The 27695-nt window shown below is 32.4% G+C and overlaps 2 protein-coding genes across 2 annotated transcripts; both read left to right on the top strand.

Annotated features, from left to right (window-relative positions):
- Positions 1–1494: 1494 nt before the first annotated feature.
- On the top strand, positions 1495–11013 carry LOC128988115 (nipped-B-like protein B). Its single transcript, XM_054409328.1, has 4 exons — positions 1495–1604; positions 6425–6567; positions 7192–7350; positions 10214–11013. The coding sequence occupies exons 1-4, from the start codon at positions 1552–1554 to the stop codon at positions 10972–10974; spliced, it is 1116 nt and encodes a 371-aa protein (XP_054265303.1). The 5' UTR covers positions 1495–1551; the 3' UTR covers positions 10975–11013.
- A 1967-nt stretch (positions 11014–12980) lies between these two features.
- On the top strand, positions 12981–27330 carry LOC128984214 (uncharacterized). The gene is made up of 6 exons (XM_054403513.1): positions 12981–13266; positions 16225–16317; positions 17471–17618; positions 19044–19186; positions 26273–26431; positions 27034–27330. The coding sequence occupies exons 1-6, from the start codon at positions 13185–13187 to the stop codon at positions 27246–27248; spliced, it is 840 nt and encodes a 279-aa protein (XP_054259488.1). The 5' UTR covers positions 12981–13184; the 3' UTR covers positions 27249–27330.
- The last annotated feature ends 365 nt before the right edge of the window (positions 27331–27695 follow it).

Raw genomic sequence — 27695 nt, 5'->3', positions numbered from 1 at the left:
GGCGACTGATTCATACACACTGGTTTTTAGTACAGTAGGTTACCAACTTCCATTGCATACTACCACTTACAGTACCTTATATTACCTCCATGGCCACTGAAACCCTATGAGGATTATGGCCTCCCATTCTCTTCTAATGCAGATCTAAGTCTGGAGTCTTATTTTACTTGTCTTTCCTCTCATTCTTGGTCCTCCAAAATGACCGTATATCTTGTGGTACTTCTTAATTGGTATACACTTTTAAAAGTTTATGTATCTTCTCTCCACCACACATAGCGTGCCCATCAGAACTTTTTACTTTTGGAAAGCACCCCTATATCTGGGTGTTTAGAAATTTCTCTTAGCTCTCTGTTCTTTTGCATCTCATCTCGCCAACCTCAGTTATCTTGAACTTGTCCGTATATTTTCTCTGCACTCTTTTCTCAAACCCAGCAATAACGTGCTTCCAGTTCTTTGGATTGTGCCCAGGTTTCTGAACCATACAGTACTATACTGTGATGGTTATGGTATGGTATGAATCAATTTTGGTTTCTACTGACACCCTGCAGCTTATTGGACAGTTTTATATATACCTACTACACCGGTTGACATTTTCATTACCAACCAAAACTTTGGTATCCCGACATACATACATTCGAACATCAAGAAAAAGGAGTATAAAAATGTAAACCTCTATCTTAAAACAATTCGAGGATGGTTTGCTGAAAAAAATATTTATGAAACATGAGTTAAAATTTTCATAGCATAAACTTATGCTTACACATTGAATTTATGCAAAACATGATTATATGCAAGTATATGAGATGTATAGTTCAAAATTACACATTTCCTGATAACCCCGATCCTTTACAATAGGAAATACCTACATTTTAAAGTAAATAGTATCCAGGCAAACACTGACGGTCAATATTTTTGTAAACAAATAACCTGTATCATACAGCAATTTGAAACCAGCTGTTAGTTAAACCAGCACTGAAACTATTTTAAATTGTTAGCATCAGCTGCTAGACTTTTAATAATTGAAACTTAATTTTAAAAAAACTGAAAACCTAAACTAAAATTACGGCTTCAACATTCCCTTCCTTACAAAATTTTCTTTTTTTCATAAAAAAAAATCATAAAACCATCCGTTTAGTTGTTGATTCAGAATCGTGAAATACAAAAACAACTTGTCACGTTTTAATATTCAGGATTGTTTACAAACTTTATGCTTACTACAGTATGATATCCGCTGTCTCCATTACATTCCATTGGCCAAGCTGGGTCAACTACTTGGACTACAGGCAACCCATGTAGGCTATCTAACTTTCTAATTGATTTCAAGTTTTCATAATAATTTTGAATAACCCAGGTTTAACTAAGGGTGGTTAGAGAAGTTAACTGTTTGTATATTTGTTTAATTTATTAGTTTGGAGGTTGATATACCTCATTACAGAGTTTTGACACATTGTTCCAGGTTCTGTTGAGTACAACTTGGAGTCATTTGATCCTTTGTACTTTGATGTACTTCCATTTGATTACAAGAGTGGGATAATTGGAGGTAAACTAAACATGACAGATGTATATGTTCATGGACTGAGTGCATGCAAGGTAATAGAGGTTAGGTAAGTATTTAAAAATAACCACCTGTGTTGCAGCAAACCTGGAGACTCAGAGTAATCCCTAGTGTCTAGATTATCTGAAGAAATTTAACTCAAACACCAGGCTGAATCTCTGGGTTTCCTGCAACAGTGACTACAAAACGAAAAACAATTTAGATTGTTACTTTTGATATGTAGACATCATCAGCGTAGGTAGGGCCACTAAATAAAATAAAATAATGGTTCTGATATTTATAAACCTAAAAAAAAGTACCTATTAATTATAATTGAATTATGTAAGCATCATATTTTCCATTCAAAGGACGAGGTGTTATCCATTTTCAGGAATACTCTCCCCAGTGTTGCCAGTTGTACGATAATAATCGTATTTGTACAATACTTACTCCTTCCCCATAAAAAATAATTTTGCAAAATTGTACGATAATTTTGACATTGTGTTGTGGCATAATGGTGCCACATTTTGGTGACCTGGTTTGGGGGTTTATTCCCCGGAATATGTTTTGGAATATCTCTTGTGGTTGAGTGGATGGGGATAAAATCAAATACGATATTTGGATGTCGCGGACATAGTCAGCCAGGTGCTCATCTGAGGATTGCTGTCTGTAGAGCAGTTGGCTTTGAAGCTGCCTCAGGACCTCGGGAGTGAAAAAAATTTTGATTGATGTTCTGTAAAATTGATGACCAATCTGTAATGTGTGAGATGGAGGTCATCCAAAATTGTCTGAACCTATCCGTTATTACAATTATTTTTTGGCGGCAAGAAAATAAACAATTTCATATTGATTAATATACATTTTAACACGTTTCCCACTTGTCATATATGGAAAAACGGTAACATCACTTTGTTGCTTTTCGATCTGGCAACCTTGCAAAGGCATCAGCTGTGTTAGAGAGGGCCCATTGGCTACCAACTTAAGTGCTTATAAGAAAATTTTGAGAGAAGTTGGCCGCAATTTGTACCAGGGGTAGAGTACGTTGTACCTTCAATTAATTATTTTACTCAGTGCATTGGCAGTGGGGAATGAAATAAAACAATTAGCTGGTTGATTTTTCTAATTGAGAACCAAAATAACAAATTTTACAGCGTTTCAACTTTTTTCTAGCAGAGATGCAGATTTTGTGTGTGTGATAGTACTGCCTCCGGTAGAATTTATATTTTCTAGCTCAGTGGTAGACTGCTGGTAGAGCAAAAAGCGGTGGGCGGCAGAGACAAATAGAGTTAAATTTCAGTTATTTCATCATCGACTTGCTTGTTTTACATCATAATATAAAAAAATTGTGTGTACGATAATTTTGCCCCAAATACAACGATTTTGGACTGCTTGTACAATAATTTACGCCGGTCAATCTGGCAACACTGAATCTCCCCCCAATTGTGCCTTACACCAAATGGAAGAAATAACGATATCTGAATATAAAGAAGCATTGCAAATTATAGGTGATGTGGCAACAGTAAGGTCAATACGGGGCAGTTCCAAGGATGGCAACCAGTGCAGGCGTTACTCCACCACTGAGAATTACACTTTTGAGTCTTTGCCACATATCCGTGGGTTCTGCCCATTTGGAGAACTATCGAGAAATAATAAGCATTACCTTATCAGAAAGATTTTAGCCGTCTCATTTCGTGAACTAAAGTTCACTGTTTATGAAGAAGTGCCATGCATGATACCGGGACCTCTTGGACCAAAGTACCACGCTCTAACCACTAGACCAGCTCGCTCCCCACAACATTCATGTGGGCTTTTAAATATATACAGGGCGTTCCGGAACTCTCTACCAAAATTCTAGGACATTGTTCCTGAGTAAGAAACATATCTAAATATAATATTTAAACTGTCCAGAAGTCCTTAGTTACTCACACAGCCGCCATTTCGTTTTTTTCACTTATTAATTTTTTTATAAAGAATGGAAAGATACAAAATTGAAACTTTACACAAACATTTATGACAACTAGACAAAGCTTATGACAATTTATCAAATTCATAAAACAAAATGGTGGCCATTTACAATAATTTTGTTCCTTAAAATAAACTCAAAAACTGTTTATTTTACAAAGCTTTTACAAGGATAACTTTTTTAAGGCAATTTTTCATTACAAATTGATTAACACCTTATTTTTTAAGATTAGATGAATATTAACTGAGATATGGCAGCTTTAGTAAACGTGACCGCTTCCAGCATGGGCTGCAACTAACCTCTAGCGGTCAAGTATCACTAAAGCTACCATATATCAGTTAATATTCGTCCAATCTTAAAAAATAAGGTGTCAATTGAGTAATAAAATTGCCTTTAAAAGTTATTCTTGTAAAACTTTTGTAAAACCAATGCTTTTTGAGTTATTTAAGAAACAACTTTTTAAATGGCCACCATTTTGTTTTATGAATTTGTAAATTTATCTTAATTTTTTGGGAGCTTTGTGGTAATTTTGGTAAAGAGTTCCGTGCAGGGTTGCCACCTTAGGTTAGGGAAAAATCGGGACATGGTCCCCCTCCCCCGGATTAACATAGGCTTTAATACGGGCTTTGACTATCAATACGGGCATAAGGAACCGAAATCGGGACTGTCCCGGCAGAATCGGGGCGGGTGGCAACCCTGGTTCCAGGACATCCTGTAGATAGATAGATATAGATGTATGTGAAATGAATGTGTTGTATACGGTCATGTAAAACAAAACTTTTCCGAAATCAGTTTTCTGGGCCACATTCATACTTATAACAGCAACTTTTTTTAAAACAGATCACATACATTGGTGCCTAACTCTTTAGTATATTGCCAGAAAGTTTTAAAAATGAGACATTAGGAAATTCAATAAAAATGTTAAGGCATTTATGATTGAGAACACTTGTTATTCAATTAGCGATTTTTTTTTTTATAAAGTAACAGTAACTTGCAGGAACATATGCTGAACTTGAAGCCAAGGCCCTAATTTTATGTGTTTCCAAGCAGGAAAAACTAAACTGCAAAATCTGCCAAAAATTGTAGTTAATAACAACACAATTCAAAATAAAGACCACATCAAATTCTTGGGATTATATTGATGAAAATTTGAAGTGGAATCATTATATTGATCAGTTACTTTCTAAAATTTCATCTGGCCTTTATGCGCTAACAAGATTAAAACCCCTATGTGAAAAGGAAACTTTAAAAATTATATATTTTTCATACATACATTCAATCATATCATTTGGAGTTTCACTTTATGGTGCAGCAAAAAAGAAAAAATTAAAATCATTTCTAAAAAAGCAAAAGAAATCTATTAGAATTTTGTGCAATTTAAAACGCAGAACTTCAGTCAAAGAATATTTTAAAACTGAGAATATTATGACTGTTTATGGAATGTATGTCTATGAAACAGTATTATCAGTAAAAGACAGATTTAATGAATTACAACTTATTGGAGAAAATCACAATTATTTTACTAGAAATCGAGAAAACCTGGCCACAAGCTCACATACTCTGCAACTTTTTACGAAGACACCTAAATATGCCAAATATGTTCCAAATTTTATAATAAACTTCCTAATGAAATCAAATTAGAAACTTCCAAAAATAAATTTAAATCAAAATTGAAAAAGTTTCTTATCAACAAGGCTATGTACTTTTTTAAGAGTTTTAAAGTTATTAATAATTGCTCTATTTCATTTAAATTGAAACTTTTGGTTTTAAAATAATTTTATCTGTATTTTTAATTTTGATATTTTCATGTATAAACTTTCATATTGCACTGCTTGTTTTAATTTATTTGATCTGGAAAGCTATTAATAATGATGGTTTGTTGTTATGCCATGCATGATAATGATGAGTATTATATTTAAGTTAGTTTTATTAAATTACTCTTGACGCCATTCCTGTATTTATGTATTGTACTATGAATAAAGTTATATGAAATGAAATGAAATGAAATAGTGTTGTAGATAATTATTTAGATGTACTGTAATTGTATCTAAGCTAATTTTAATAGATTTTATTTCTATCTGACCCCATTCATTGTATGCCTACATAGGCCTACAATAGGTAGGTACATATTATGAATAAAGAAATATTTGATTTGATTTGATTTCATAGTTTGGGATGTAGCAATAAGGCAGTGCAATGACACATAGACTGTTTGTTGGTTGTATATGGGTATGGTGGCCCCACATAATATTATGTTGACTATCAAATAGAGTAACTTTATTGTTTGTAAATTAGAGAGGAGTCATTGGACTTCCATTAACAAAGGTATTAAAAAACATCCTGTCTCAATTTATGCAACAAGCATATTTGTATGACATATATAAAGTCAACAAGATAAAATATGTTTATGTTCGAGAGTAAGGAGGTTTATGGAACAACCATAAAAACATTTTGTACTATTCAATATTTTATTCTTATTGGTTAACAAAATATAAATAGAACAAACAAATAAGTGGTATATATTTTTAGAAATTTTTGTTTTGGTGATATTATTGTAAGCATTCAAATTAAAGCTTAGCTCATAAGGAATACAAAATTTTAATCAGAGTAGAGATCTGTTTTTTTTTTGTTTTTTTTTTTATATATATAGGGTGACTTTTCAAAATAATGTAGTACCAAATCTTTCACACATAAAGAGCCGACATTTTTAAACTAATGAAAATAAAAAGTCAAATTCTGATTTCAAAAAAATGTTTATATTAATAAGAGTTTCAAAATTATGTATAATGACATGTTTGTATTTGACAAATTGTGAGATTCGAACTAGGTAGCGAACCTCTGGTTTTTTGTACATCCACTTGTAGATATGCTGTTTTTAAAAACAAACAAAGCCTTATTTTGATGTAATAATGTATTTTAATTTATAGGCCGAAGTTGGATGACCCAAAAAAGTTCTACTTGGACTATGACTGTTATCTACCCTACTTGAACTTGAAGTCATTCTACCTTCTGAAAGGGAATGTTGTATCGGTCCCGGTTGACATTAAAGGACGAATAGACATGCTGTTTGGTTGGTAAAACTTCTAATATACCACATTGTATAAACAAATTACATAGGCCTAAAGGGAACCCATTTAATTTTTTTTTTTTTTAAGAACAAACAAATAAATTAACACTGTCTGGCAATGCCATGGTAGTCTAAAGCTATTGTTCCCAAAATAGATATATATTTTCCTTGAATTATGAAAACTTGATAAGCTCTTCAAATAAGATAATAAAACTTGGTGCACATAAGAAATTTGCTGATAATATTAAAATGCATCTTTTAAATTTCCTTTCAATCTACTATAATACTAAAAGCATAGATTAAAGAGAGTATAGACACTCAGACAGTCTTAAAGTAGGCCTATAGATTCAAGTCTACTCTCTTTGCTATAAGAAATAGCAGTTTGTTTGTGAATGGTGTTGTAGGGTGACTAATGAATGAGATTTGATAATGATATAAATTTGAGTATGAATGATGTTGCATTTCATCCTTTTTAATAGTCTATCTTTTGGGTATTTTATGATTGTTTTTCAGCAATTGAAATTAGTTTAAAGTTGTTGATAAAAACTTTCAGAAATAACAAAAATATGCACATAGTTATACTATTTAAAATGTTATTCATCAGCGTGTTTTCAAATATGTTTTTAGAAAAGTTGAATGTCACTTACAAAATAACTGGTGACATAAAGACTGTCAAGGACCATGAATATCTAGATCTTGAGAGGTTTACCTGGGATTTCTTTTCAAACGGCATTCACAAAGCTCAACTTGTAAACCATGATATTGTAGATGGGAGACCAGCCCTCAGTAAGTATGCTAAGTGCTAAAAATGCATAAGCTTCTCATTCATACCATCAATTATTTCTCATCTTTCTTTAACATACTTTTGATTAGAACACCTTTTCAATGTAGAGTCCAAAAGTTGTACCTCCATAACCTGCACCTATCAAAACATCCAATGTGCTGCATGATTATAAAATTCAAACATTCAAATAAATTATTATGAAAGAAAATAATTTATAAATAAAAACATTTTAAAAACAAAACGTTTTTAAACGCACTAAAAAGTAGAAAATAATTTATAAATATGTGGAGAGCATAAATACTTGTAAGATTTAAAACGAAAAAACGTGGGGTGCATGCAATAGATAATTTACAATTACCTTCACCTATTGAACTAATGTATTATTATCAATTGCATGCACCCTACGTTTTTCGTTTTAAATCTTACAAGTATTTATGCTCTCCACATATTTATAAATTATTTTCTACTTTTTAGTGCGTTTAAAAACGTTTTGTTTTTATTTATAAATTATTTTCTACTTTTTAGTTTTTAATGTGTATGGATCTATTTCAAGCATCTATATCAGATTAAGACAGAGGCATGTGAGAAATCTAAGGTTTATTTGAATTTCTTTTCATATAATTATGTATTAGATTGAAAGAATGGCCTACCTACCAACTATAAATATATCAATCTATTTAATTTATTGTTTACTTTATAGAATACAAAATAAATAACGATTGACATTATTAACAAACACCTTTATATATATACAATCAGATTGTTTATCTTTATTTTGAAATGTTTGTTTGTATCTCTTGGGAGCATAACCTGTACCTCAAACCTCTGCTCTTTGAACTGTCAAATCTAAGTACCTATTTACAGCCGACTTAAATTAATTGATATAATTTAATTCTTTCAAAATGAAAATATGAAAAATTTGGAAGCCCATGGGGCGTAGCCCAAGGGTAATACAAAAATTAAATTATATAACATTGCATTGTCATCCATTTGTGAGCTATGTTTCAAATTTCAAGTCTCTAGCTCATCGGGAACTTCGTTTAAATAAAAATTTGTAGGAAAGCGAGCTAATAAAAACAAGCTAAAAACAAGGGAAATATGAAAATTAAATTATATAATATTGCATTGTCTTCCATTTGTGAGCTATGTTTCAAGTTTCAAGTCTCTAGCTCATCGGGAAGTATCAAAATTTGCAAGAAAGCGAGTTAATAAAAACAAGCCCATGGGGCGTAGCCCAAGGGAAATATGAAAATTAAATTATATAATATTGCATTGTCTTCCATTTGTGAGCTATGTTTCAAGTTTCAAGTCTCTAGCTCATCGGGAAGTTAGTATAAAATTGATTGCAAAATTTGTACCGGACAAGAAAGCGAGCTAATAAAAACATTTTAAAATACCTCCTTTAGTACCGGTAGCAAAGTTGCAGACTAAGGGAATTTCCGTTTGCCATATTTGATTTTTACTTAAATATTTCTAAATATTTCCTTAAACATGTCATGCAGTAGAACAACAATAATCCGGATTAATTTGAACTAGACCTCATGTGGATCATCAAACTATCCAGATTATCAATACCTCAAAAAGGGCCAGCACACACTATTTTGAGTAAACATCTTTTTTAAATTGTATGTATTTGATAGCAACAAATATAATGTTGTACAGTATACAGTAAAAAAAAACATAAGACACTAGCCTATATATTTGAGCTTGTGATAGGATTTGAACTCCGGTAGTGGTTAGTTTTTTACAGCTAAGTCCTTCATTCGTTTTGAAATCAACCTTGTAAAAAATTTGATTTTTTACTAATAGAGACAAATCCGGATTATTGACGGTCCGGATTTTTTACCTACAAATAATCAACATTCTACTGTATTTATTCTTTATTTATATAACAGTTGGTTTAGCAAGTAAAAGTACCTAAGTTTGCTGCTACAATACATTTGCTAAATTTGATAAAAATGTATTCATAAAAAAGCAAAGTATGACAGTTTACTTACTGTCCACAAGATAAAAGGGAAATTTTAAATTTAATTTTTTTTTAGTTTTTATTATTTTAGATGTACATTTCAACATTTAATTTTTTCAAGCTCTAAAAATAGTATATATTACAAATCGTTGTTTTTGGAATGGGAAATAACTATTTACACCTCATCAACCATCCCATAAACCCCGTTTCCATAGTGTAACCATGCTGGTTAGCAAACTCGTCAGAATAAACCTACAGTGGACCCCCTCTCAACCGACCTCGCATTAACCGATAATCGGATTATCCGCCCTCAGTTTGTTTTAACCGACCTTGTTTTGAGAGCAGTATAACCACCGCTTTCTAGGAATCTCGGCATTTCCGCTCCCACGCTCAGCAGTGGAAACAATAAGCTAAATTCTCCAGGATGTTACAGGCTATAAAAAGACATCCTGTCTTGTAACAAAAATGGTTACTTGTATCTTTATTTAATTTCGACAATAAGTTCTGTACTGTATTACGATGGATTTAAACAGTTTAGAAATGTATAGTAAACTTCCGATTTGCTATTTCAGTATTGTATATTATGAACAGACTAGAGATAGTAGCAATTCCCTCAAACTAAGTTAGATGTTTTATTACATTTTCTGAATAATCCTATTATAAAATTATGTATACCAAACATTTTAAACCCACTTTCACTTAGGAACTATTATGTTGTTTGTGTTAAATTTATTTTTTAAATCTTTGTTATATACACCATTCAATATTTTTGGTGTTATCACATCTCATGTCTCAATGAACCACTCCGTTGTTTTATCAACTCTAATTTTGATAATCAAGTAATTTGTTATTTAATGTATGTGAGATATTAATATTGTATTTTTATTTGTTTTCTCCAGATCAGCTGGTGCGAACTGTCCTTAATGCTAACTGGAAGGCTCTTGTATGGCAAATGTTACCAGTAATCATACCAGAATCCGACAAAAAGCTCAAACGTATCTTTACCAAGTTCTTTGATAGCAACCCCATGGACGTTATCTTTCCTAAAATGCCACCCAAAGACAACAAAACCGAAGATAAAGATGAACATAAAAAAGAAGAAACGGAAACAGATAGTGATAAAGGAGACAAAAACAAAGATACTGATAAAAAAGAAGATATGGATATAGATAAGGACAGGAAAGAAGAAATGGAAAAAGACAAGGACAACAAAGAGACAATGGAAAAAGATAAGGATCACAACAAAGAAGTAATGGAGAAAGATAAGGACCACAACAAAGAAGAAATGGAAAAAGATAAGGACCACAACAAAAAAGTAATGGATAAAGATAAGGACCACAACAAAGAAGTAATGGATAAAGATAAGGACCACAACAAAGAAGAAATGGAAAAAGATAAGGACCACAACAAAGAAGGAATGGAAAAAGATAAGGACCACAACAAAGAAGGAATGGAAAAAGATAAGGACCCCAAAGAAGTAATGGATAAAGATATTAAGGATCACAACAAAGAATTAATGGAAAAAAAGGACCACAACAAAGAAGTAATGGACAAAGATAAGGACAACAAAGAAGTAATGAACAAAGATAAGAACGAAAAAGAAGATATGAAAAAAGATAATGAGAAGAATCAAGATTTAGCTAAAGAGAAGGATAAGTAGGAAACCTTAGACAAAGAAAAGAATAAAATAGTTAAAATTGAATAGGGGTTTCCTCCCTTCTATTTAGTTTTATATTACCTTGCAAATTAAAAACAAAAATATAATTTTTTTTCTTTATTCACTGTACTTATCTACCCGTACGTTTCCAACCCATTTTGATTCATAGAGGTCGGGGACTTTTCTCAACAATATAAAATTTATTACCGATAATTATATTCCTATAGAGTACCTATACACAAATGATATATGTTTTTCACTTTAGTACAAAAATTATTTTGTTATAATAATATACTTTTAAAGAAATAGAGACATAGACCAGAGAATTCAGACACCACAGCACAGTAGTACAAAATACTGTTTATTTTATATGTTACAATAAATAGTTATTTTCCTACAGTCACCTGACAAAGTGACCTTCCTTGCACTGATTATAGCACAGAAAATTGCTGCATCTACTCAATTTTGCTACACACTTTTTACTTTTGCCGCACAGTTTTTTATTTGGCCACACACCAGTATTCCAACTAAACAACACAAAACAGCGTGCTTTTATTAAGCACGTAATACTTGTACACTTGAAAATAAGTTGGCAACAGTTAAATATATTACGACTACGATCAGCTGGTGCAGTGTTTCCCATTTACAGTAGTTCAATGTTTGGAATTAACCTAATCTAAAAACGTGTTGTAAGTTACAGTGTTTGAAAGACTAATTAGTTATATGCTTTATAGTAACTGTAGGAAAAATATAATGTGTAACACAAGTGCAAACTGCCTTTGCTGCACTCGAGAAACTTTCCACACTTGTTTACGGCTCAAGCGTAAACATTTCTCTTGTGTGCACCAAAGTGCCGCTTCACACACTAACACAATAGTTATTTTCCTACAGTCACCCGACAAAGTTCGCTTCCTTGTACTGTTTATAGTACAGAAAGCTGCTAATTGCTGCATATTTATACTTTGCCGTACGGTTTATACTTTGTCGTACGGTTTATACTTTGCCGCACATCAGGATTCCAACGAAACAACACAAAACAGCGTGGTTTTTTTATGCACGTAATCCGTGTACGCTTGGAAATAGGTTGGCAACACTTAAAGATAATAATACTATGAGCAGCTGATTGACTATTTTAACTACGATTTAACCTGTCATTTCGTGTTTATAGTTTCGGTATTTCTGAACTTTCTAGACTTTTCTTTTAAACGTTTTTAAAACATTCCTACGATCTTAATAAACAAGAAAATACCTTTAAAGCATTTTTTTAGGCGTGGAAACCACTTCAAATTACAAAAACATACGGAACTATATTCTCAAAACCCGGAGCACATTTCTTGCCGAGGAAAAATAGCGGAGTGATACGGACCGCGGGTACAACTTTCTCTAGGGCACCATTTGTGTTGCCAGCTGAACCTAAAAACGTGTTGTATAGTGTTTGAAAGACTAATTATTTATATGCTTTATTATAGTGACTGTAGGAAAAATATAATGTGCAGCAAAGTGCCACTTTCACCACTAGTTATACAAGTAACTATTGTGTAACTAAGTGGGTGAAGTGGCACTATAAATATAGTAGTGTCACAATATATTTAAAAATAAAAATCTTTCAACAAATCTTTCACGTCATAATTTTTTTTTAATCAGTCAATGTTAAAAAATATTTTTAAACACACTAACATTTCAGTATTTAGATATGAGTCAATAGTTTATTGTAAATATATTTTCAATATAGGTAGATGGTATATTTTAAAATTACAACTGCCTTAGAAAAATAGTTTTTTATAGTGTATAGTAATGGATTTTTTTATAGCAATGAAGAATGATTTGTTTATGGTCAGCAAGTTTCCATTGTTGAAGAATTTCTTAATGTACTACAATTCAATACTAAGTAACATAAACCTCTTTTGGAAATTGTTACTCCATAATCCAGTTGTAACCACATTTAATAGAAATTTAAAGAAACGACAACTATAAAACAAACAGTTTGTAAATTATGCCTAGCTCAAAAGAAGACTTTTACTTTTACGTATCTACCTGATTAATAATTCAACAGACTAGAAACATCTGACCAAAACTAGATTTGACTAAGGAGCCAGGATCATCCAATGAATTGATTTCCTCGCTTTCCTTTGGCATTTATAAATTAGGCTATGAGGTTTGATGGAGCGGAGACCACACTTTCCTAGCATCCTAGCACGCATCCTGTCAGTAAGATGAGGGCTTTGCTCGTGTGTATAGTGATGGCAGTATGTACCTGCCAGGTTACATCTGGCGACAAACAGGAAATCAAACTACGTAAGTAGATTTAGTCAATTGTAAACAACGTTTTAGTGATTTTAGTGATATTTTTCAATTTTTTTTATGTATGATTTATGAAAATAGTAGTTTACATTTTTGAAAAGTATAAATATAAGTACCTATGAAAACAAAAGCTCATTTGGAATTTCTCTAAGAAAATTATCAATCAACGAATGGTAACACTTTATATTTTGAAACTTTTTTCACTACGACAAAGAATATCTTGATCAAGATTTTGCTTCATTGGACATTCATTATATTTGGTTGGTATTTATTGTTTTTATGTAGGTTCCACTGATTACCGGTATACATGGTCAAACAAGTATTTATAAAAAACTTTGACTAAGCTATCTTTTTATATTTGGTTGTTGCATTATTGTCCTTGATGATGTTGTTCTAGTCACTGATGTGCATAAACAACATTAGAAAAACAAGAAAAATAAATGTAACTACTATAAATATAAATACCCCTGCTGCAGCAAACCTGCACACTAAGGAAATTTCCAATTGCCTGATAGGATTTTCACTAAAATATCTCCTTAAAAATATCATATTTATTCCCTATTTAAATAACATTAGTTTAAATGAGTACTTAGGTTTGGACAGGGAAGGTAATAAGTTGTTTTTTATAGTTAAATGTTGATAGAGTAATAAAAAATAAATACATTTTTTTCTAAATTTAATAAAAATGTGTTTATAAACAAGCAAACTACATACCATAAGAATATGGGAATTTTAAATTAACAGTTTTTTGGAATTTTCTCTGTAGCCGTCAGGGATACAACTAGTCTAGTAAATTATGATTTGACCTGGGCAAAATTGCTTCATAAGCCATTGAAGTGGTATTTGACTCAACAAATGTTACTTTACAACATATCCAAAATCCGACACAATCCGACCATGGGAAAGTGTCTAAATATAAATTTTAAAATTGTGGCTATTTTCTTATGAGCCATTTATTTTAAAACACCGATAGTCAGATAAATATGGGATATGGGATATGGCCTTAAAACAATGCAAGAAAACATTGTATGGTTTTATTTGGTGTAGTGTTGGGTGTGAAGGGTGACATACTAAAAGTTGCCAAAAATCGGTCTACAGAAAACCACCTCATATGAGGATTAAAAATGGCGGTTATCCCCAACATTGGACACATTAAAAAATATATCACATGAATTTTTATGCATATTTTTTAGATATTCACTTGAGATTATACCACCGATATTTATTGTGTGGTTAGTCCTTTATTTTGATAGGGAACGCATTTTGGCCGCCATCTTGGATCTGCCATTTTGAATAGGCCTATAAATATATTTTTTTAAACAAAATGATAGTGTTGTGATACATCATTATAAATTAGATTTTCACGCTGATTTCAATGCTAAAATCTGTTTTTGAACATATTTGTTCGTTTTGAAAATATATTCAATGAAAATTCACCCTCATACATTTCTTATGGACGTTACGTAGTTTGAAAATTTTTTAAGATAATTTTTCTTATATCTCCAGTTTTTACTAACGCTTGCAGTTTGTTCTAGCCTTAAAATATTCAGTGATAAAAGGGGGGGGGGGACATTTGAACTATTAATCATTAAAATTGGGTGATTTAGAAACGAGCTACGAACCCTATCACAATATTAAATTTTACTTTTTAGATATAAGTTTTTATCAAAAGATGTATATCTCGGGTTGTTAATATGTCACCAAGTTCATTCTGGTCTCAAATTACTCAGTATACTTCTGTATCCAATAGTCAATGCTGATATTTAATTTATGTATATGTGCTTTCCGTTATCCCATACCGCCAAAAGCCGTAAAACAAATATCACAAAAATTTGAAATTTTGCCGCCATTTTGAATTTGATTTTTTTGTAATTTCCCATGGTCGGATTTTTTTGGATTTTGGATATGTTATAAAGCATTATTTTCTGTGTTGAATACCACTTCAATTGCTTGTGAAGCAATTTTGCTGAGGTTTAAGGGTAATTTGTCGTATTTTGCCTGGACTATCTATATACTGAATTATTTGTTTTTTTTGTGCTCTACAAAAATTCTGTAACGGACACACACACACACACATAATATGAAATTTAACGGATGGTGTTTTTGGCCTCTATTCCACCTATTCCACCTCAAAATGAAAAAGTAAATCGGTCCCGGGTCCAGGTCTTACCATGAGACCTATCGGTACGGTAATAGCTTATTACCTATATGGGAAATTCGCTAAAAGGAAACTTAATAATTATAGTAAGTTCTTGAAACTAAATAGCAGGCCTAACACTATATAGCTTAAATTCGAAATTTCGACCTCAAAATATGAATTTATTCTCTTTACGGTGTCTACTGTATTTTGTGCATGTGATGATTGATACGGTACCTATTTTGTCTTCTTTACCTGTCTGATGCTATTATAAATTAGCTATCGTAACACACTTATTAGTTACTCATGGGATTAAAACGTAATATTTAGTTTAACAAACTCTTAAACTGTTGGGTTTGTAATTAGTTTATGTGGTTTTTAATGCTTATTTGAGATGTGTTGTCAATTTAAATCAACTAAGTTAATTGGTTTTTTTCAAAAAAGTTGCTAATTTTTTCTAAAGTAAAGCTCTTGACTTAAGATACACTTCCATTTACTGTTAAACATCCAAATCCACTGGTAAAGCAAATTAAATAGCAAACTATATAAGATTTAATTCATTTGAACATACAACATTTTTATATGAGGTTTGGACTTATTTAAGATTTTTATCTTTTTGCCACCCAACAATATGCTAAAATGTATACCAGTATCAGCTAAAGAAAGGTAATGAAATACCTAGAGGAAGAGGGGCTGCCATAAATTGAGCTTCTTTTGTCTGTGAAATGTGACGCTTTATACTATTGGGTAATTTAACTGGGAACCAATCATAAGAATATACTATACGGTATTTTATTTTCAAAACTTGTTTTCAGCACCTTATGTTGATATCTGCTACAGAGATGATCCTAAAGTTGCAGAGTGTATCAAGAAAAACGTGCAAAAACTTATGCCACGGTTTAAAAAAGGTATTGTTCTGTTTTTGTAACTTTTTTTTAGGTTAGTAGTAAAAAGTTGTTAATTTACTTACTACATAATTAAGTAGGCTGCATAAAATATTAATTTGACACTTCTTATAGTACACAGTTCACTGTACACTGTGATAGACAAAAGATATATATAGGAAGTGGGCATCTGCCACCTGCCTAATGTAGGCACTTAGTGCAAGAATTTTCTGGAGAGTCCTCTGAGAGGACCTAGAGAGGACTCCTCTCTAACTCTGAGAACCTTCTAGACTAACCTTTTTTACACATTTTACAATTCGAATTGTCTGCATAAGGAGTAAATATAAACATTGTTTTATTGGTATATCCTTGGAATATTCAGGTCTTACCAGTATGGTCTCAAGCCATTTTGGCTTGGGGTGAGATATCTACCTTGGGTTTGCGTCATTGTGTTTCTTTTGACAAATCCTTCAAAATGAGGGATTCAATTCACTCAATAGGGGTTGCTATTTGAACAAAATAAGTCACCCCCTACCCCCTACCCTGTGAGGGGGGTTAAAAAATATTTTTGATGTAAAAAATTACGGAATCTTTACAATCAACGCCACAAACAGAATATTTCTATCTATTTTGGTTTAAAAAATACAGATTTGTATCAAGACTTAATTTACACACTGTATGAATGAGCTGTAACACTCGTGTTGTTCCTCACAGCTTGAAAAGCCCTCTTATAGAACATATACATCTTAAAATTTGATTTTCATGTGTATAATAGTTGATGTGTATAATCATGGCACTGTTGAAGTTACAAAGTTGGTGTATAGAACAGAAATTAGCAAGCGACACCATCACTTTCTGTTGGTGGCTCTATTTATTCTCATTCAAAAATTGGCAACAAGGGAATGGGAGAACTACTTCATCTTGGATTTAATGCTAAATTAGTATTAAAAATTGCTATGAGTAAATGTAAACGATATAATAGCTGATAGGAAAATTCTCACTAAATGAAGGATTTAATACAGGAATTAAATTTAGTGTTACAGAAAAAAATCATGAAAAAATTACATCTCTAACAAGGAATATAAGGAAGCACTATAAATATGTATCTTTAAAAATGTGTGAGGATGAAGTACTTTTAAAAGACAGAAATATTAATATGTACAATTTTTAACTCTAGGTTCGGCAGACTTTGACCTGGAGCCGCTAGACCCGATGTTTTTCGATATTCTCCGTTACAACTACAAGAGTCCCATCCTAGGAGGCGACCTGGTTACCACCAACTCTTATCTGTACGGGGTCATGGACTCCAAGGTCATCAGTGTCAGGTCAGTTCACCATCCCTTCAACAGACTCTGGAGGGCAAAAATGTGTTTTCCAAAAACTTAGCAATTATATTTTTAAGTGAAAAACAAGTGGTTAAGGCCAAAAATAAACTGAATACTATATTTTGAAATAGTTCGTAAGATCTCACACAATTCATCACATTTAGTTTGCTTTATTTATATTTGCTTTACTGTGCACTATAGTTTTCAGCTTAAAGATATTTTAGTAACTATAGTGTGCCAGAGATTTGAAAAAGTCTAGGAATAGTTTTGAAAGGGGATAGAGTTCAGCTAGCTTACCTATAAAATAGAGTCCATTGGACCAAATAAAGATTGCAAAATATAGCTCAATCTGCTCAATACATGAACCCCCTCTGCAATCTACTATAAGAAGTCCTATATTAATTAGAACAAAATATGAGTGTTAAGTGTTATATTTGTGTATCTTACAAACCTCTGGATTATATTTTTCTCAGGCAAACCAATTGCAATGTTTCCATTTTCAAAATAATTCTGAACCAACCATTCCTTTAACCTACCTACCTAATTTGGCTTTCCTTTAAAATGTAAAAACTAGGAAATTTTAGCTTTAATAAAAAAAAAAAAAAAAAAAAAAACAGCTGTTATGGCACTTAATTCTACCAGGTCACTGAAATCAAAATGGAGTATTTTAATTGGGAAGTAGCGCCAAAATTTTCAAACTAACCCAAACTGTGAGTTATTAATAGATTATAGTAAATTAAAGTATATTTGACTAAGGTCAAAATAAATTACTTACAGATAAACGGTTGTTTTTTTTTTGTTTTTTTTTTCTAGGACGCTAGGCACAAGCCCGGAATTGCTTTTCACATTACTTCAGGCTAGACCTAGGGGATGCGGCAATACCACTTAGATTAAATACATTGGTGATTTGGCGTGATTTGAACCTGGCACCTCAGGGACCAAAGTCCCACTCTAACCATTTTTTTCTTTTTTTTGTCCTAGGACGCTAGGCACGAGCCCGAAATTGTTTTTCACATTACTTCAGGCTAGACCTAGGGGTTGCGGCATTATCACTTAGACAAAATCCATTAGTGATTTCGCTGGATTTGTCGGGACCTCAGGAACCAAAGTCCCGCGCTCTAACCACTAGACCAGCTCATTCCCCCCACTCTAACCTCTAGACTTTAAATATCCTTCAAAAATATTTAAATATTTAAATATTTTTTATTTTTATATTAAATATCCTTGTTATGGTGTTATTGGAATATCCAAATTATGCTTCTCTTTAATTAACATGGAAAAAATTGTGGAAGAGGTTTATTTAAGAGTACCTTTGTTTAATAAAGTAATCACAGGAGCTTTTTTGAGTATCATAAAGTATTTATTTAGTGAGGGAAAAAATTATAAAATTAATAATGTTTTAACATTGACTAACATTGTTTCCAGGCCCAAATTGAACATCCCATATCAGTTTATACTGGATTTTGACTTGCAAGTGCCTCACATGATTGTCAAAGCTGAATACAAACTGAATGGGAATGTGTTAAACATTCCTGTCAATATAAAAGGACGTGTTGATATGCATTTTGGTAAGACACTAAACAACTCTCTTTAAATAAATGATTTCTTGCTATAATGTTACTTAGGAAAATAGTCTTTGGAACACAAGAACTAAGAGAGGTATGTGCATGTTTACAGAAATATGTTTATTAAGATTAAAAAAAAACTGAACGGTGACCACTTTTCCTAGGGCTATAACAGGGATATAGATATTCGGCTAGATTTTTAAAAATAACATGTTACAATTCATAATACGAGGGTCATCCTCGAAGTAACTGCCGCCTAGGCGTGGTGCACTAAGTAGTGGGGGTAGCGCCGTCATTCTCACATTGGCGTGCGCAGCCGTTCAGTACCTAGGCTTCTATAGCTGTGATAGAGAGAGGATCGTACAATCGCGCGTTCTGTTGTTATAACGTAAAAAATTAGCACCGCCATGGATTATTCTGCCAAGTATGAAAGGCGTGGTTTAATCAGGTTTCTGTAGTCAAAGAATCACGCAGCAAAAAAATTCATTGTGAATTGTGTGCGGTGCATGGCCCAAACGTTATGAGTGAAGGTGTAGTCTAACCCTACCACTAGACCAGCTCGCTCCCCTTCAAATATATAAGTACTAGCTGTACCCGCGGGCTTTGCCCTGTTTAACTTCTTAATTTTCAAGATGAGCTCGTTCGCATGGCTCAATCACGTCCTGGTTGAAGTTCGTTCGCTATGCTCACTCACTTTTAGGTTGCAAATTAGCTGTTGTCATAAGTTAAAAAAAATAATAGTGCTGCACCCTGTTGGTAATCCTTGTAACTTTAATGTTATTGCACTTCATAGAACAGAACCAACTTGTTTAATTGAAACAGCTGTTAAGATTCATTAATTCCATTTAAATATGAGTACTCATAAGGTTAACATGGAAAACTCCAGAGCCACTGGGGCGGAGCCCGAGAGTCCGATCAGAATAAAAACAACTTAGTTTTCCTATTTAATGCCTAAAGAATCAGTGTACCAAATTTCAGCCTCCTAGGTAAATGGGAAGTGGGAGAATTAGTGATGAGTGAGTGAGTCAGTCAGTCAGTCAGTGAGGGCTTTGCCTTTTATATATACAGGGTGGTCGCGAATAAGCGTTAAACTTTTTATTGGGTATAATAGGAGCATAAATGGAACTCGTAAACGTGGTTTAAAAAAATATATCTCATACACACCCCCAGAGATGACATGTTTTAAGTTTTTTGAAAAAAATTGACATAAATGCAAAAATGTTGCATTTTTTGGGTTAATTTAAAACTTTCAGCAACAATTAACTGTACCATCGTGTTCTCCACAAAATTTTGAATAAAAATACATGTATTTCAACTTGCCAAAATCTGCATAGCTACTTTTTAAATTGAATAGAAATAAAAATTTGTGTTTTTCAAAAATTTTTAAAAAAATACGTAAACATAAAACTTTTTTCAAAAAAGGTTTTAACGAGCAGCAAACACTTTTAAAAACTGCTCCATGATCTAAGGTTTCAAACAATACCATAAAACGTAATATTTGATCCCGATAAATGTCCGCTATTCAAGTTTGAATGGCGTAAAACACAGGTTACCCAAAACATTTTTACTACTGTCGCGTCGTAATAATGGTTTTTAGATTAATTAAAATAACACCATTTAAACGGATTTTGAAATAAATTTTTTGGCAATCTTTTTTCAAACTGGATGAATTAACTCAGCTATAAGGCTAATCTTATACCAATTCAAGTAAGATATGTACCTATGATATGAAATTAAAAATTAATAATAATTCATTTTGTATTAGAGAAATTAGTTTTATTATTTACAGTACAGCCATGATATGAAACAAAAAAAGACCTAGTCGTTTTCTCTTATTTACACTACTGCATACTTCACTAAAACGACAAGGCTGTGCCCTACAACCTAAAAAAAACACGATACAGATATTTGATAAACTTAAACTTAATAAATAAAAGCAGCCTTAAAATATGTTAAAATGAAAATATTACAGTAGTTGGGGATTAAATTGAACACATGAGACAAATAATTTAGTTTCAGGTAATACAAATGTTCAACATTTTGGATAGATTGTACAGACATTTCATCAAATTTTAATAAAAAACACAGTTAGCCCTAAAATATGGTAAAATTAAAAGATTAAATAATGGATTAAAATAAACAAAAAGCTATGAAAGACACAATTGATTTTGGGGTAAATATTCATGTTCAAATCTCTCGGAGAAGTGGAAAGTTGTGTGGACATTTGAAACAAGAGAGGTCGGCATTCACTTAAGAACATTTTCGAAATTATGGCCATTCTGTCTAATACAGGCTCTGGCTCTCTTTCTCATAAATTGAACAGTTACGCTATGGCTCATCTTTCCCCTGACCACTTCTGCTGCTCCAATGATCATGTTCAAAAGTTCTTCTTCAGTGTTTACAGGGGTTGTGTAGACGACCGATTTCATAAACCCCCAAACAAAAAATCCATTGGGTTAAGATCCGGAGATCTGGCAGGCCAAGAAACAGTGCCTCCTCGTCCGATCCAAGTAGGGAAGTTGAAATGAAGCAATTCTCTTTTTGTTTATTTTAATCCATTACTTAATCTTTTAATTTTACCATATTTTAGAGCTAGCAGTATTTTTTATTAAAATTTGATGAAATGTCTGTACAATCTATCCAAAATGTTTAACATTTGTATTACCTGAAACTAAATTATTTGTCTCATATGTTCAATTTAATCCCCAACTACTGTAATATTTTCATTTTAACATATTTTAAGGCTGCTTTTATTTATTAAGTTTAAGTTTATCAAATATCTGTATCGTGTTTTTTTTTAGGTTGTAGGGCACAGCCTTGTCGTTTTAGTGAAGTATGCAGTAGTGTAAATAAGAGAAAACGACTAGGTCTTTTTTTGTTTCATATCATGGCTGTACTGTAAATAATAAAACTAATTTCTCTACTACGAAATGAATTATTATTAATTTTTAATTTCATATCATAGGTACATATCTTACTTGAATTGGTATAAGATTAGCCTTATAGCTGAGTTAATTCATCCAGTTTGAAAAAAGATTGCCAAAAAATTTATTTCAAAATCCGTTTAAATGGTGTTATTTTAATTAATCTAAAAAACATTATTACGACGCGACAGTAGTAAAAATGTTTTGGGTAACCTGTGTTTTACGCCATTCAAACTTGAATAGCGGACATTTATCGGGATCAAATATTACGTTTTATGGTATTGTTTGAAACCTTAGATCATGGAGCAGTTTTTAAAAGTGTTTGCTGCTCGTTAAAACCTTTTTTGAAAAAAGTTTTATGTTTACGTATTTTTTTAAAAATTTTTGAAAAACACAAATTTTTATTTCTATTCAATTTAAAAAGTAGCTATGCAGATTTTGGCAAGTTGAAATACATGTATTTTTATTCAAAATTTTGTGGAGAACACGATGGTACAGTTAATTGTTGCTGAAAGTTTTAAATTAACCCAAAAAATGCAACATTTTTGCATTTATGTCAATTTTTTTCAAAAAACTTAAAACATGTCATCTCTGGGGGTGTGTATGAGATATATTTTTTTAAACCACGTTTACGAGTTCCATTTATGCTCCTATTATACCCAATAAAAAGTTTAACGCTTATTCGCGACCACAGATTAGTTAAAATAAATAGATAGGCCTACTGTTTGTTTATATAAGCTATAAATACTTATATGTTTAAGAGAGGATTTTTTTATGAAGGTGTCAATCAAATGAATTAAATATCCTATTCCTATATTGTATGTTTCTATTTTGGAAGGACGTAGGTAACTAATAAATCTTTGATGATGGTCTCAGTAAACCTATTTTTTTTTCAATATTCAAGGCAACCATGTAGACAAACTGGCAATCAAAGCTTTGCTGAAAACCCCAGAGAAATCTGTTGAAATATAAATGAACTAGGGGTTGCTTTCAAGGCTTACGCTAATTCATCTAACTGCGAAAAATAGAGTGAAATTATAAACAATTTGAGCATTTGGCATAGTTTAATGAGTTTAATAAGTGTAAAAAACAATAAGTTTACTATTGTGTTGGTTACAAAATATGGTTGATCAATGATCATTCAATTAATAAAATATTTCCCATTCATATGGCATAAAAAATATTCATCGGAGTTATCATTACTATGTTAACTGGTTTCTCTTCTTTTGGAAGAACCTTTAAATAGTATTGAAATCGTATTGGTGGATATTTTGAGTAAACACTTCCGTGATTTCATCAGTGTAATGCAGATTACGCTATTTTAATTTGAGAAAAAAATATCTGTTTGTTGAGAAGGCACGTTCTTCCTTCAAAGGGAGGTCCACCCTTAAGCTGTGTAAGTTTTATTTTTTCCTTTGTCACATTATTGGTCATCATACCATACTTCTGTGCCAGTGAATAACCCTCTAGCATAATTTTTATAGATCGGTCATGAGCTTACTGTTAAAGTTGGAATGGCTTTTATTCTTGAACTGTTAAATTAAATTGGTTTTGTTGCCGAGTAGCGCCATGGATAAAACATACTCGGTTAGTCTATGGTAGCGCTAGTAAACATGCACAACCCTTTTTGTTAGCTCAATAACATTCAAAGGCTCTATATTAATGTTTTCACTGAAGCTGAATGAATACATCGAAGTAACCTCTCTGAAAAGACTGCAGTAAATTGCAATTTTCAAGCTTCACTACGTAATTTACTTTCTAAATCAAGATATTTCTACATAAACATTTTAATCCAGTTGCTGTAAACTACCATTAGTTTAAAAAAACATTGACATGGCTCATACCGGTAACGTGCCCCTCTACGCTTGTATTATTTTGTATTGTATTAAACAATCGAAGAATTTTTCAATGACTGAAAACATCTAAGACAATAATCTCATGAACCTATGATTATCTGTCTTGAATAATATATTAAACAATATGGGCAAAAGTGCTCAAAAAGACAGGCACCAACCCGTACAATAGATATAAGATAATTCAATAATAAATCATTTTAAGAGTTACCGTACTGTGAAATTAAGATTTTCTACTGATTTCGTAATGGAACGTTATATTGCAAAACATGACATGATGCAGAAGAAAATAAATGTTAAAATCAGAAAATACTTTCTGCACATTGCAATTACTACTTTTTTTTGACAAATTCAACTCAAGGCCCCACTAGAAAAACAGGCCATGCTGCAGGATCCATGACGTCACACTAGTGGATAGATTTCATTGATAAATTCATTGCCATCACCATTCCCATATGTTTAGGTAAATAAACAAGCTGGCTGTTTGTAAGATTTTAATGGTAAGAGTTTAGTACAACTAACCACCACTGTGACGTAGTGTTGCACTGCCCGTGCTGCAGCATGGATATGTGTTGTTTAAAATACAATTTAAATATTAACAGCTGTTTCATTAAAAAGTAGTGAAAATTATCCATATGTCCATAATGTAAACAAATCTGGGAAGAGAACTTTAAGGTCACTGGGGCAGAGCCCCAAGGGAATTGACTTTGTTTTCCTTTTGATGGCTTTTCTACAGACCGAGACCTTTCTTTGGACACCTCTACCAAGTTTCTACGCCCAGCCGTTCTCTCAAATTAGTGGAGACAAAGTGTCCAATTAAATATATAGATTCCCCCATTTTAACCTTATTGGAGAAAACCCAACTTTGATGGAAGATCCTGGCCAAACTAATAATAAAGATTTCAAAAAAACCACATTGCAAAACTACAGATCAGGGCCATTTTTTTGACACTTTAATACTCAAAATCGGTCTAACAATGAGGAAGGGGTTCTGTTCACAAAATTCGGCTTAGCGTTATTCAATTATATAGATAGATAGATGTGTCCTTATTTGATATTTTGTTCAAAAGTTTGGCTAATTCATCATTTTACTTCACAATAACTAAAAAAAACTAATTTCAAAGGATTTCTGCATTTTCTCTAAAAATCCTCTAACATATTTTTGTCCCTAGAAATCCCCAAAATATTTTTTGTCCCTAGAACGTCTCTTTCAGTTTGAAATCACCCTCAAATGAGCATGTGGTGCAGACGATCTCAGTGTGCATGTGCGAGGCCACAGAAGTAACCTTACGTCTGTACCCATCTCTTGGCCAGTGATCCAGCAGACATACTGAGTCAGCAGAGTCTGTCTATGTCGGTGTGACTTGCTCCATTTAAAACAAAGATAAGCGATCGGCTCAAAAAATCTAAAGCGTAACATAAGGTGTGAAATGGCCCTAACGTGGTTTTATAGTCTTTGTTATTTTGCAGTAAAAATGAAAAACCATGCTGTGCCACCAGTAGTTTGAGGGCCTCGCTAGTAGATGGGTTCAGATCCAGGGGTGCAAAATGGTTTTAGGTTGAGGTGCAAGGAAAAAGTTTTGCTCAAAAAGTTGTATTTGGAGCATATGGCTTTGGCTGGTACGTCCTAGGACTGTTTTGGCACTTGCTTAATTTCTGACTGAGTGAATCAATTATTAATTATCCATTATCAATCATTGAGATGAGGACGCCACCTAGGTGCGTATTTTAACCCAAAGGAATGAAGGATGAGTGTAGAATGGTGTGTGATGACCTGTGTAGCTTTATTGTTACTGACTAAGATCAGCGGTTTCATTAGTCAGGATCATTAATTTAAAGCCCAATGATCAGGAACAGCTGGGTCCAGTTTCAAACCATCAAAAAGCTACTGACTTTTCTCAGGATTGAACCGGCGACCTTTTGATTACTAGGTGAGCACTATAACCACTCAGCTACTCAGCCAGTTGAATGAACGTGTGAGTCTTTTGTTAGATGGTTTTTGTTATTTATAAGTATTCTTTTATTTGTAAATAATGTTTTCTATTTTATATTTGCATGTGTGCAGGTTAAGTGTAAGGAAGGGCCATGCGGCCCTAACTTTGCCTGTTGAAATAAACGATTTTCATTAATTAATTCATTTATTCATGAAGGAGAGAAAATTTCCTCTCAAGAAAAGGGATGAGGGCGAAAAAAGCTCTCGAGCAAATAGGGTGTCACATGCAAACCACGAGCCAGCACGGTTTAATACAATTTTGCCAAAACCATTTAATGTTTTATACTAAACTTTAAAAATATTATGTATACTTTTACAGAAAACACAAATGTATCATACCATATACTTGGAAACACAAAAACCATAGAGGATTACGACTATTTGGAAATTGAAGAATTTGAATGGACTTTTACTGGAAGTGGAATAAAGAAAATGACTGTACGGAACAATGATGTTGTTGATGGAAGACCAGCTCTCAGTAAGTAGACAAACAGATTTAAATAAAAATAAAAATTAGTTTTTAAATGATATGGCTTACTATCAGTTGGTTTTTATTTCTCTGAAGTGTGTTTTTAAAGAAAAAACTTTTTACATACAGTATATCTCTTTTTTAAACTAAAATACTAATATTCCATGTCTAAGAGGTTATAGAGCTCGCATTACAATCAAATAAAAGTGGTCATGTTGGATCCTGAGAAAAGTCATTAGTTTTTTTATACGGTAGTTCAAAATTAAATCTAACTGTTCATTGAGCATAAAAATTACCCTATGACTAAATAGAAATTGCAGTCAATTTTAGGACAGAAACCAAGCAACAAAAGGCATTTCACCATAGCCTCCTCTAATACAAGGCTGCGCACAAAAATTTTGCAACACTCGCCGGCCAATAGCCATGTTAAATAACAAACAAGTAAACATAAACACGGTGTTGCCACTTTTTTCTTACTGCTGTCTTTTTCATGTTTGAGTAATATAATTTATATGCCTTAGTTACCTCAAAGATGTACCATTTAGTATAGTGGTAAGTGATATTTTTTATGAGCCCAGTCACTTACTCACTTTACCGTACTAACGTTTTAGATCGGATGGTCAAATCAGTGTTGAACTCTTCATGGAGGTTAATCATAGACCAGATGCTGCCAGCCGTGTTACCAGAATCCAACAAGAAAATGAAGGCAATGTTTGCCAAAGCCTTTAAGAAATATCCTTATGATGTCATCTTGCCTCGACGTACACGGATACAAAATTTGGAAGCTCCTCGATGGGAAATTCAACAAAACTCTACCCAGCAGTGATGAAAAAAGATAGGATACTACTTCCTGAAAAATCCCTTTTTGTGGATTTTATTGTATTGTTATGATGTGTGTTTTTGTTAAATGTGATACTTTAAGTGTAAATTGTATTTATTTTTATTTAATGTTATTATTCTTTTGTTAATGAATAAATTATGTTGGCCTATTGTCTTTTAGCAAATTTTCCATATGGGGAATGCTATTTCCGTTTTTTATTTTTTTTGTTTTGAGGTCCCCAGTGGCCAAAAATACCATTTGTTCAAATTCATATATATACTTTTTTTACGAAGTCGGTTCAAAAAGTATCCGCGACCTTACTTTTACTTTCTCCCCCTATACCATAGTATATGGAGAAAGTATTGTTTTCGTCAAAATTTTCGAGTTTGAGTTTTGAGTGGATATTTTCGTTTTGGGTCCCCCTGGACCCAAAAAATTGGTTTTCAAAGTGAT

This window comes from Macrosteles quadrilineatus, unplaced genomic scaffold (genome assembly GCF_028750875.1).
Source record: "Macrosteles quadrilineatus isolate MER2022 unplaced genomic scaffold, UCM_ALF_1.0 Scaffold_2__2_contigs__length_208266976, whole genome shotgun sequence".
Taxonomy (NCBI): Eukaryota; Metazoa; Arthropoda; class Insecta; order Hemiptera; family Cicadellidae; genus Macrosteles; species Macrosteles quadrilineatus.
The sequence above is the reverse complement of the archived record's forward strand: the minus strand, read 5'-3'. Positions and strand labels throughout refer to the sequence as shown.

Excerpts from the sequence above, each read along its gene's own strand:
- LOC128988115 (XM_054409328.1), top strand. The coding sequence starts at position 1,552 with ATGACAGATGTATATGTTCATGGACTGAGTGCATGCAAGGTAATAGAG. Across the intron at positions 1,605-6,424 it reads TGCAAGGTAATAGAGGTTAG|GCCGAAGTTGGATGACCCAA; the intron begins GTAAGTATTTAA and ends TTTAATTTATAG. Across the intron at positions 6,568-7,191 it reads ACGAATAGACATGCTGTTTG|AAAAGTTGAATGTCACTTAC; the intron begins GTTGGTAAAACT and ends ATATGTTTTTAG.
- LOC128984214 (XM_054403513.1), top strand. The coding sequence starts at position 13,185 with ATGAGGGCTTTGCTCGTGTGTATAGTGATGGCAGTATGTACCTGCCAG. Across the intron at positions 17,619-19,043 it reads TCCAAGGTCATCAGTGTCAG|GCCCAAATTGAACATCCCAT; the intron begins GTCAGTTCACCA and ends CATTGTTTCCAG. Across the intron at positions 19,187-26,272 it reads ACGTGTTGATATGCATTTTG|AAAACACAAATGTATCATAC; the intron begins GTAAGACACTAA and ends ATACTTTTACAG.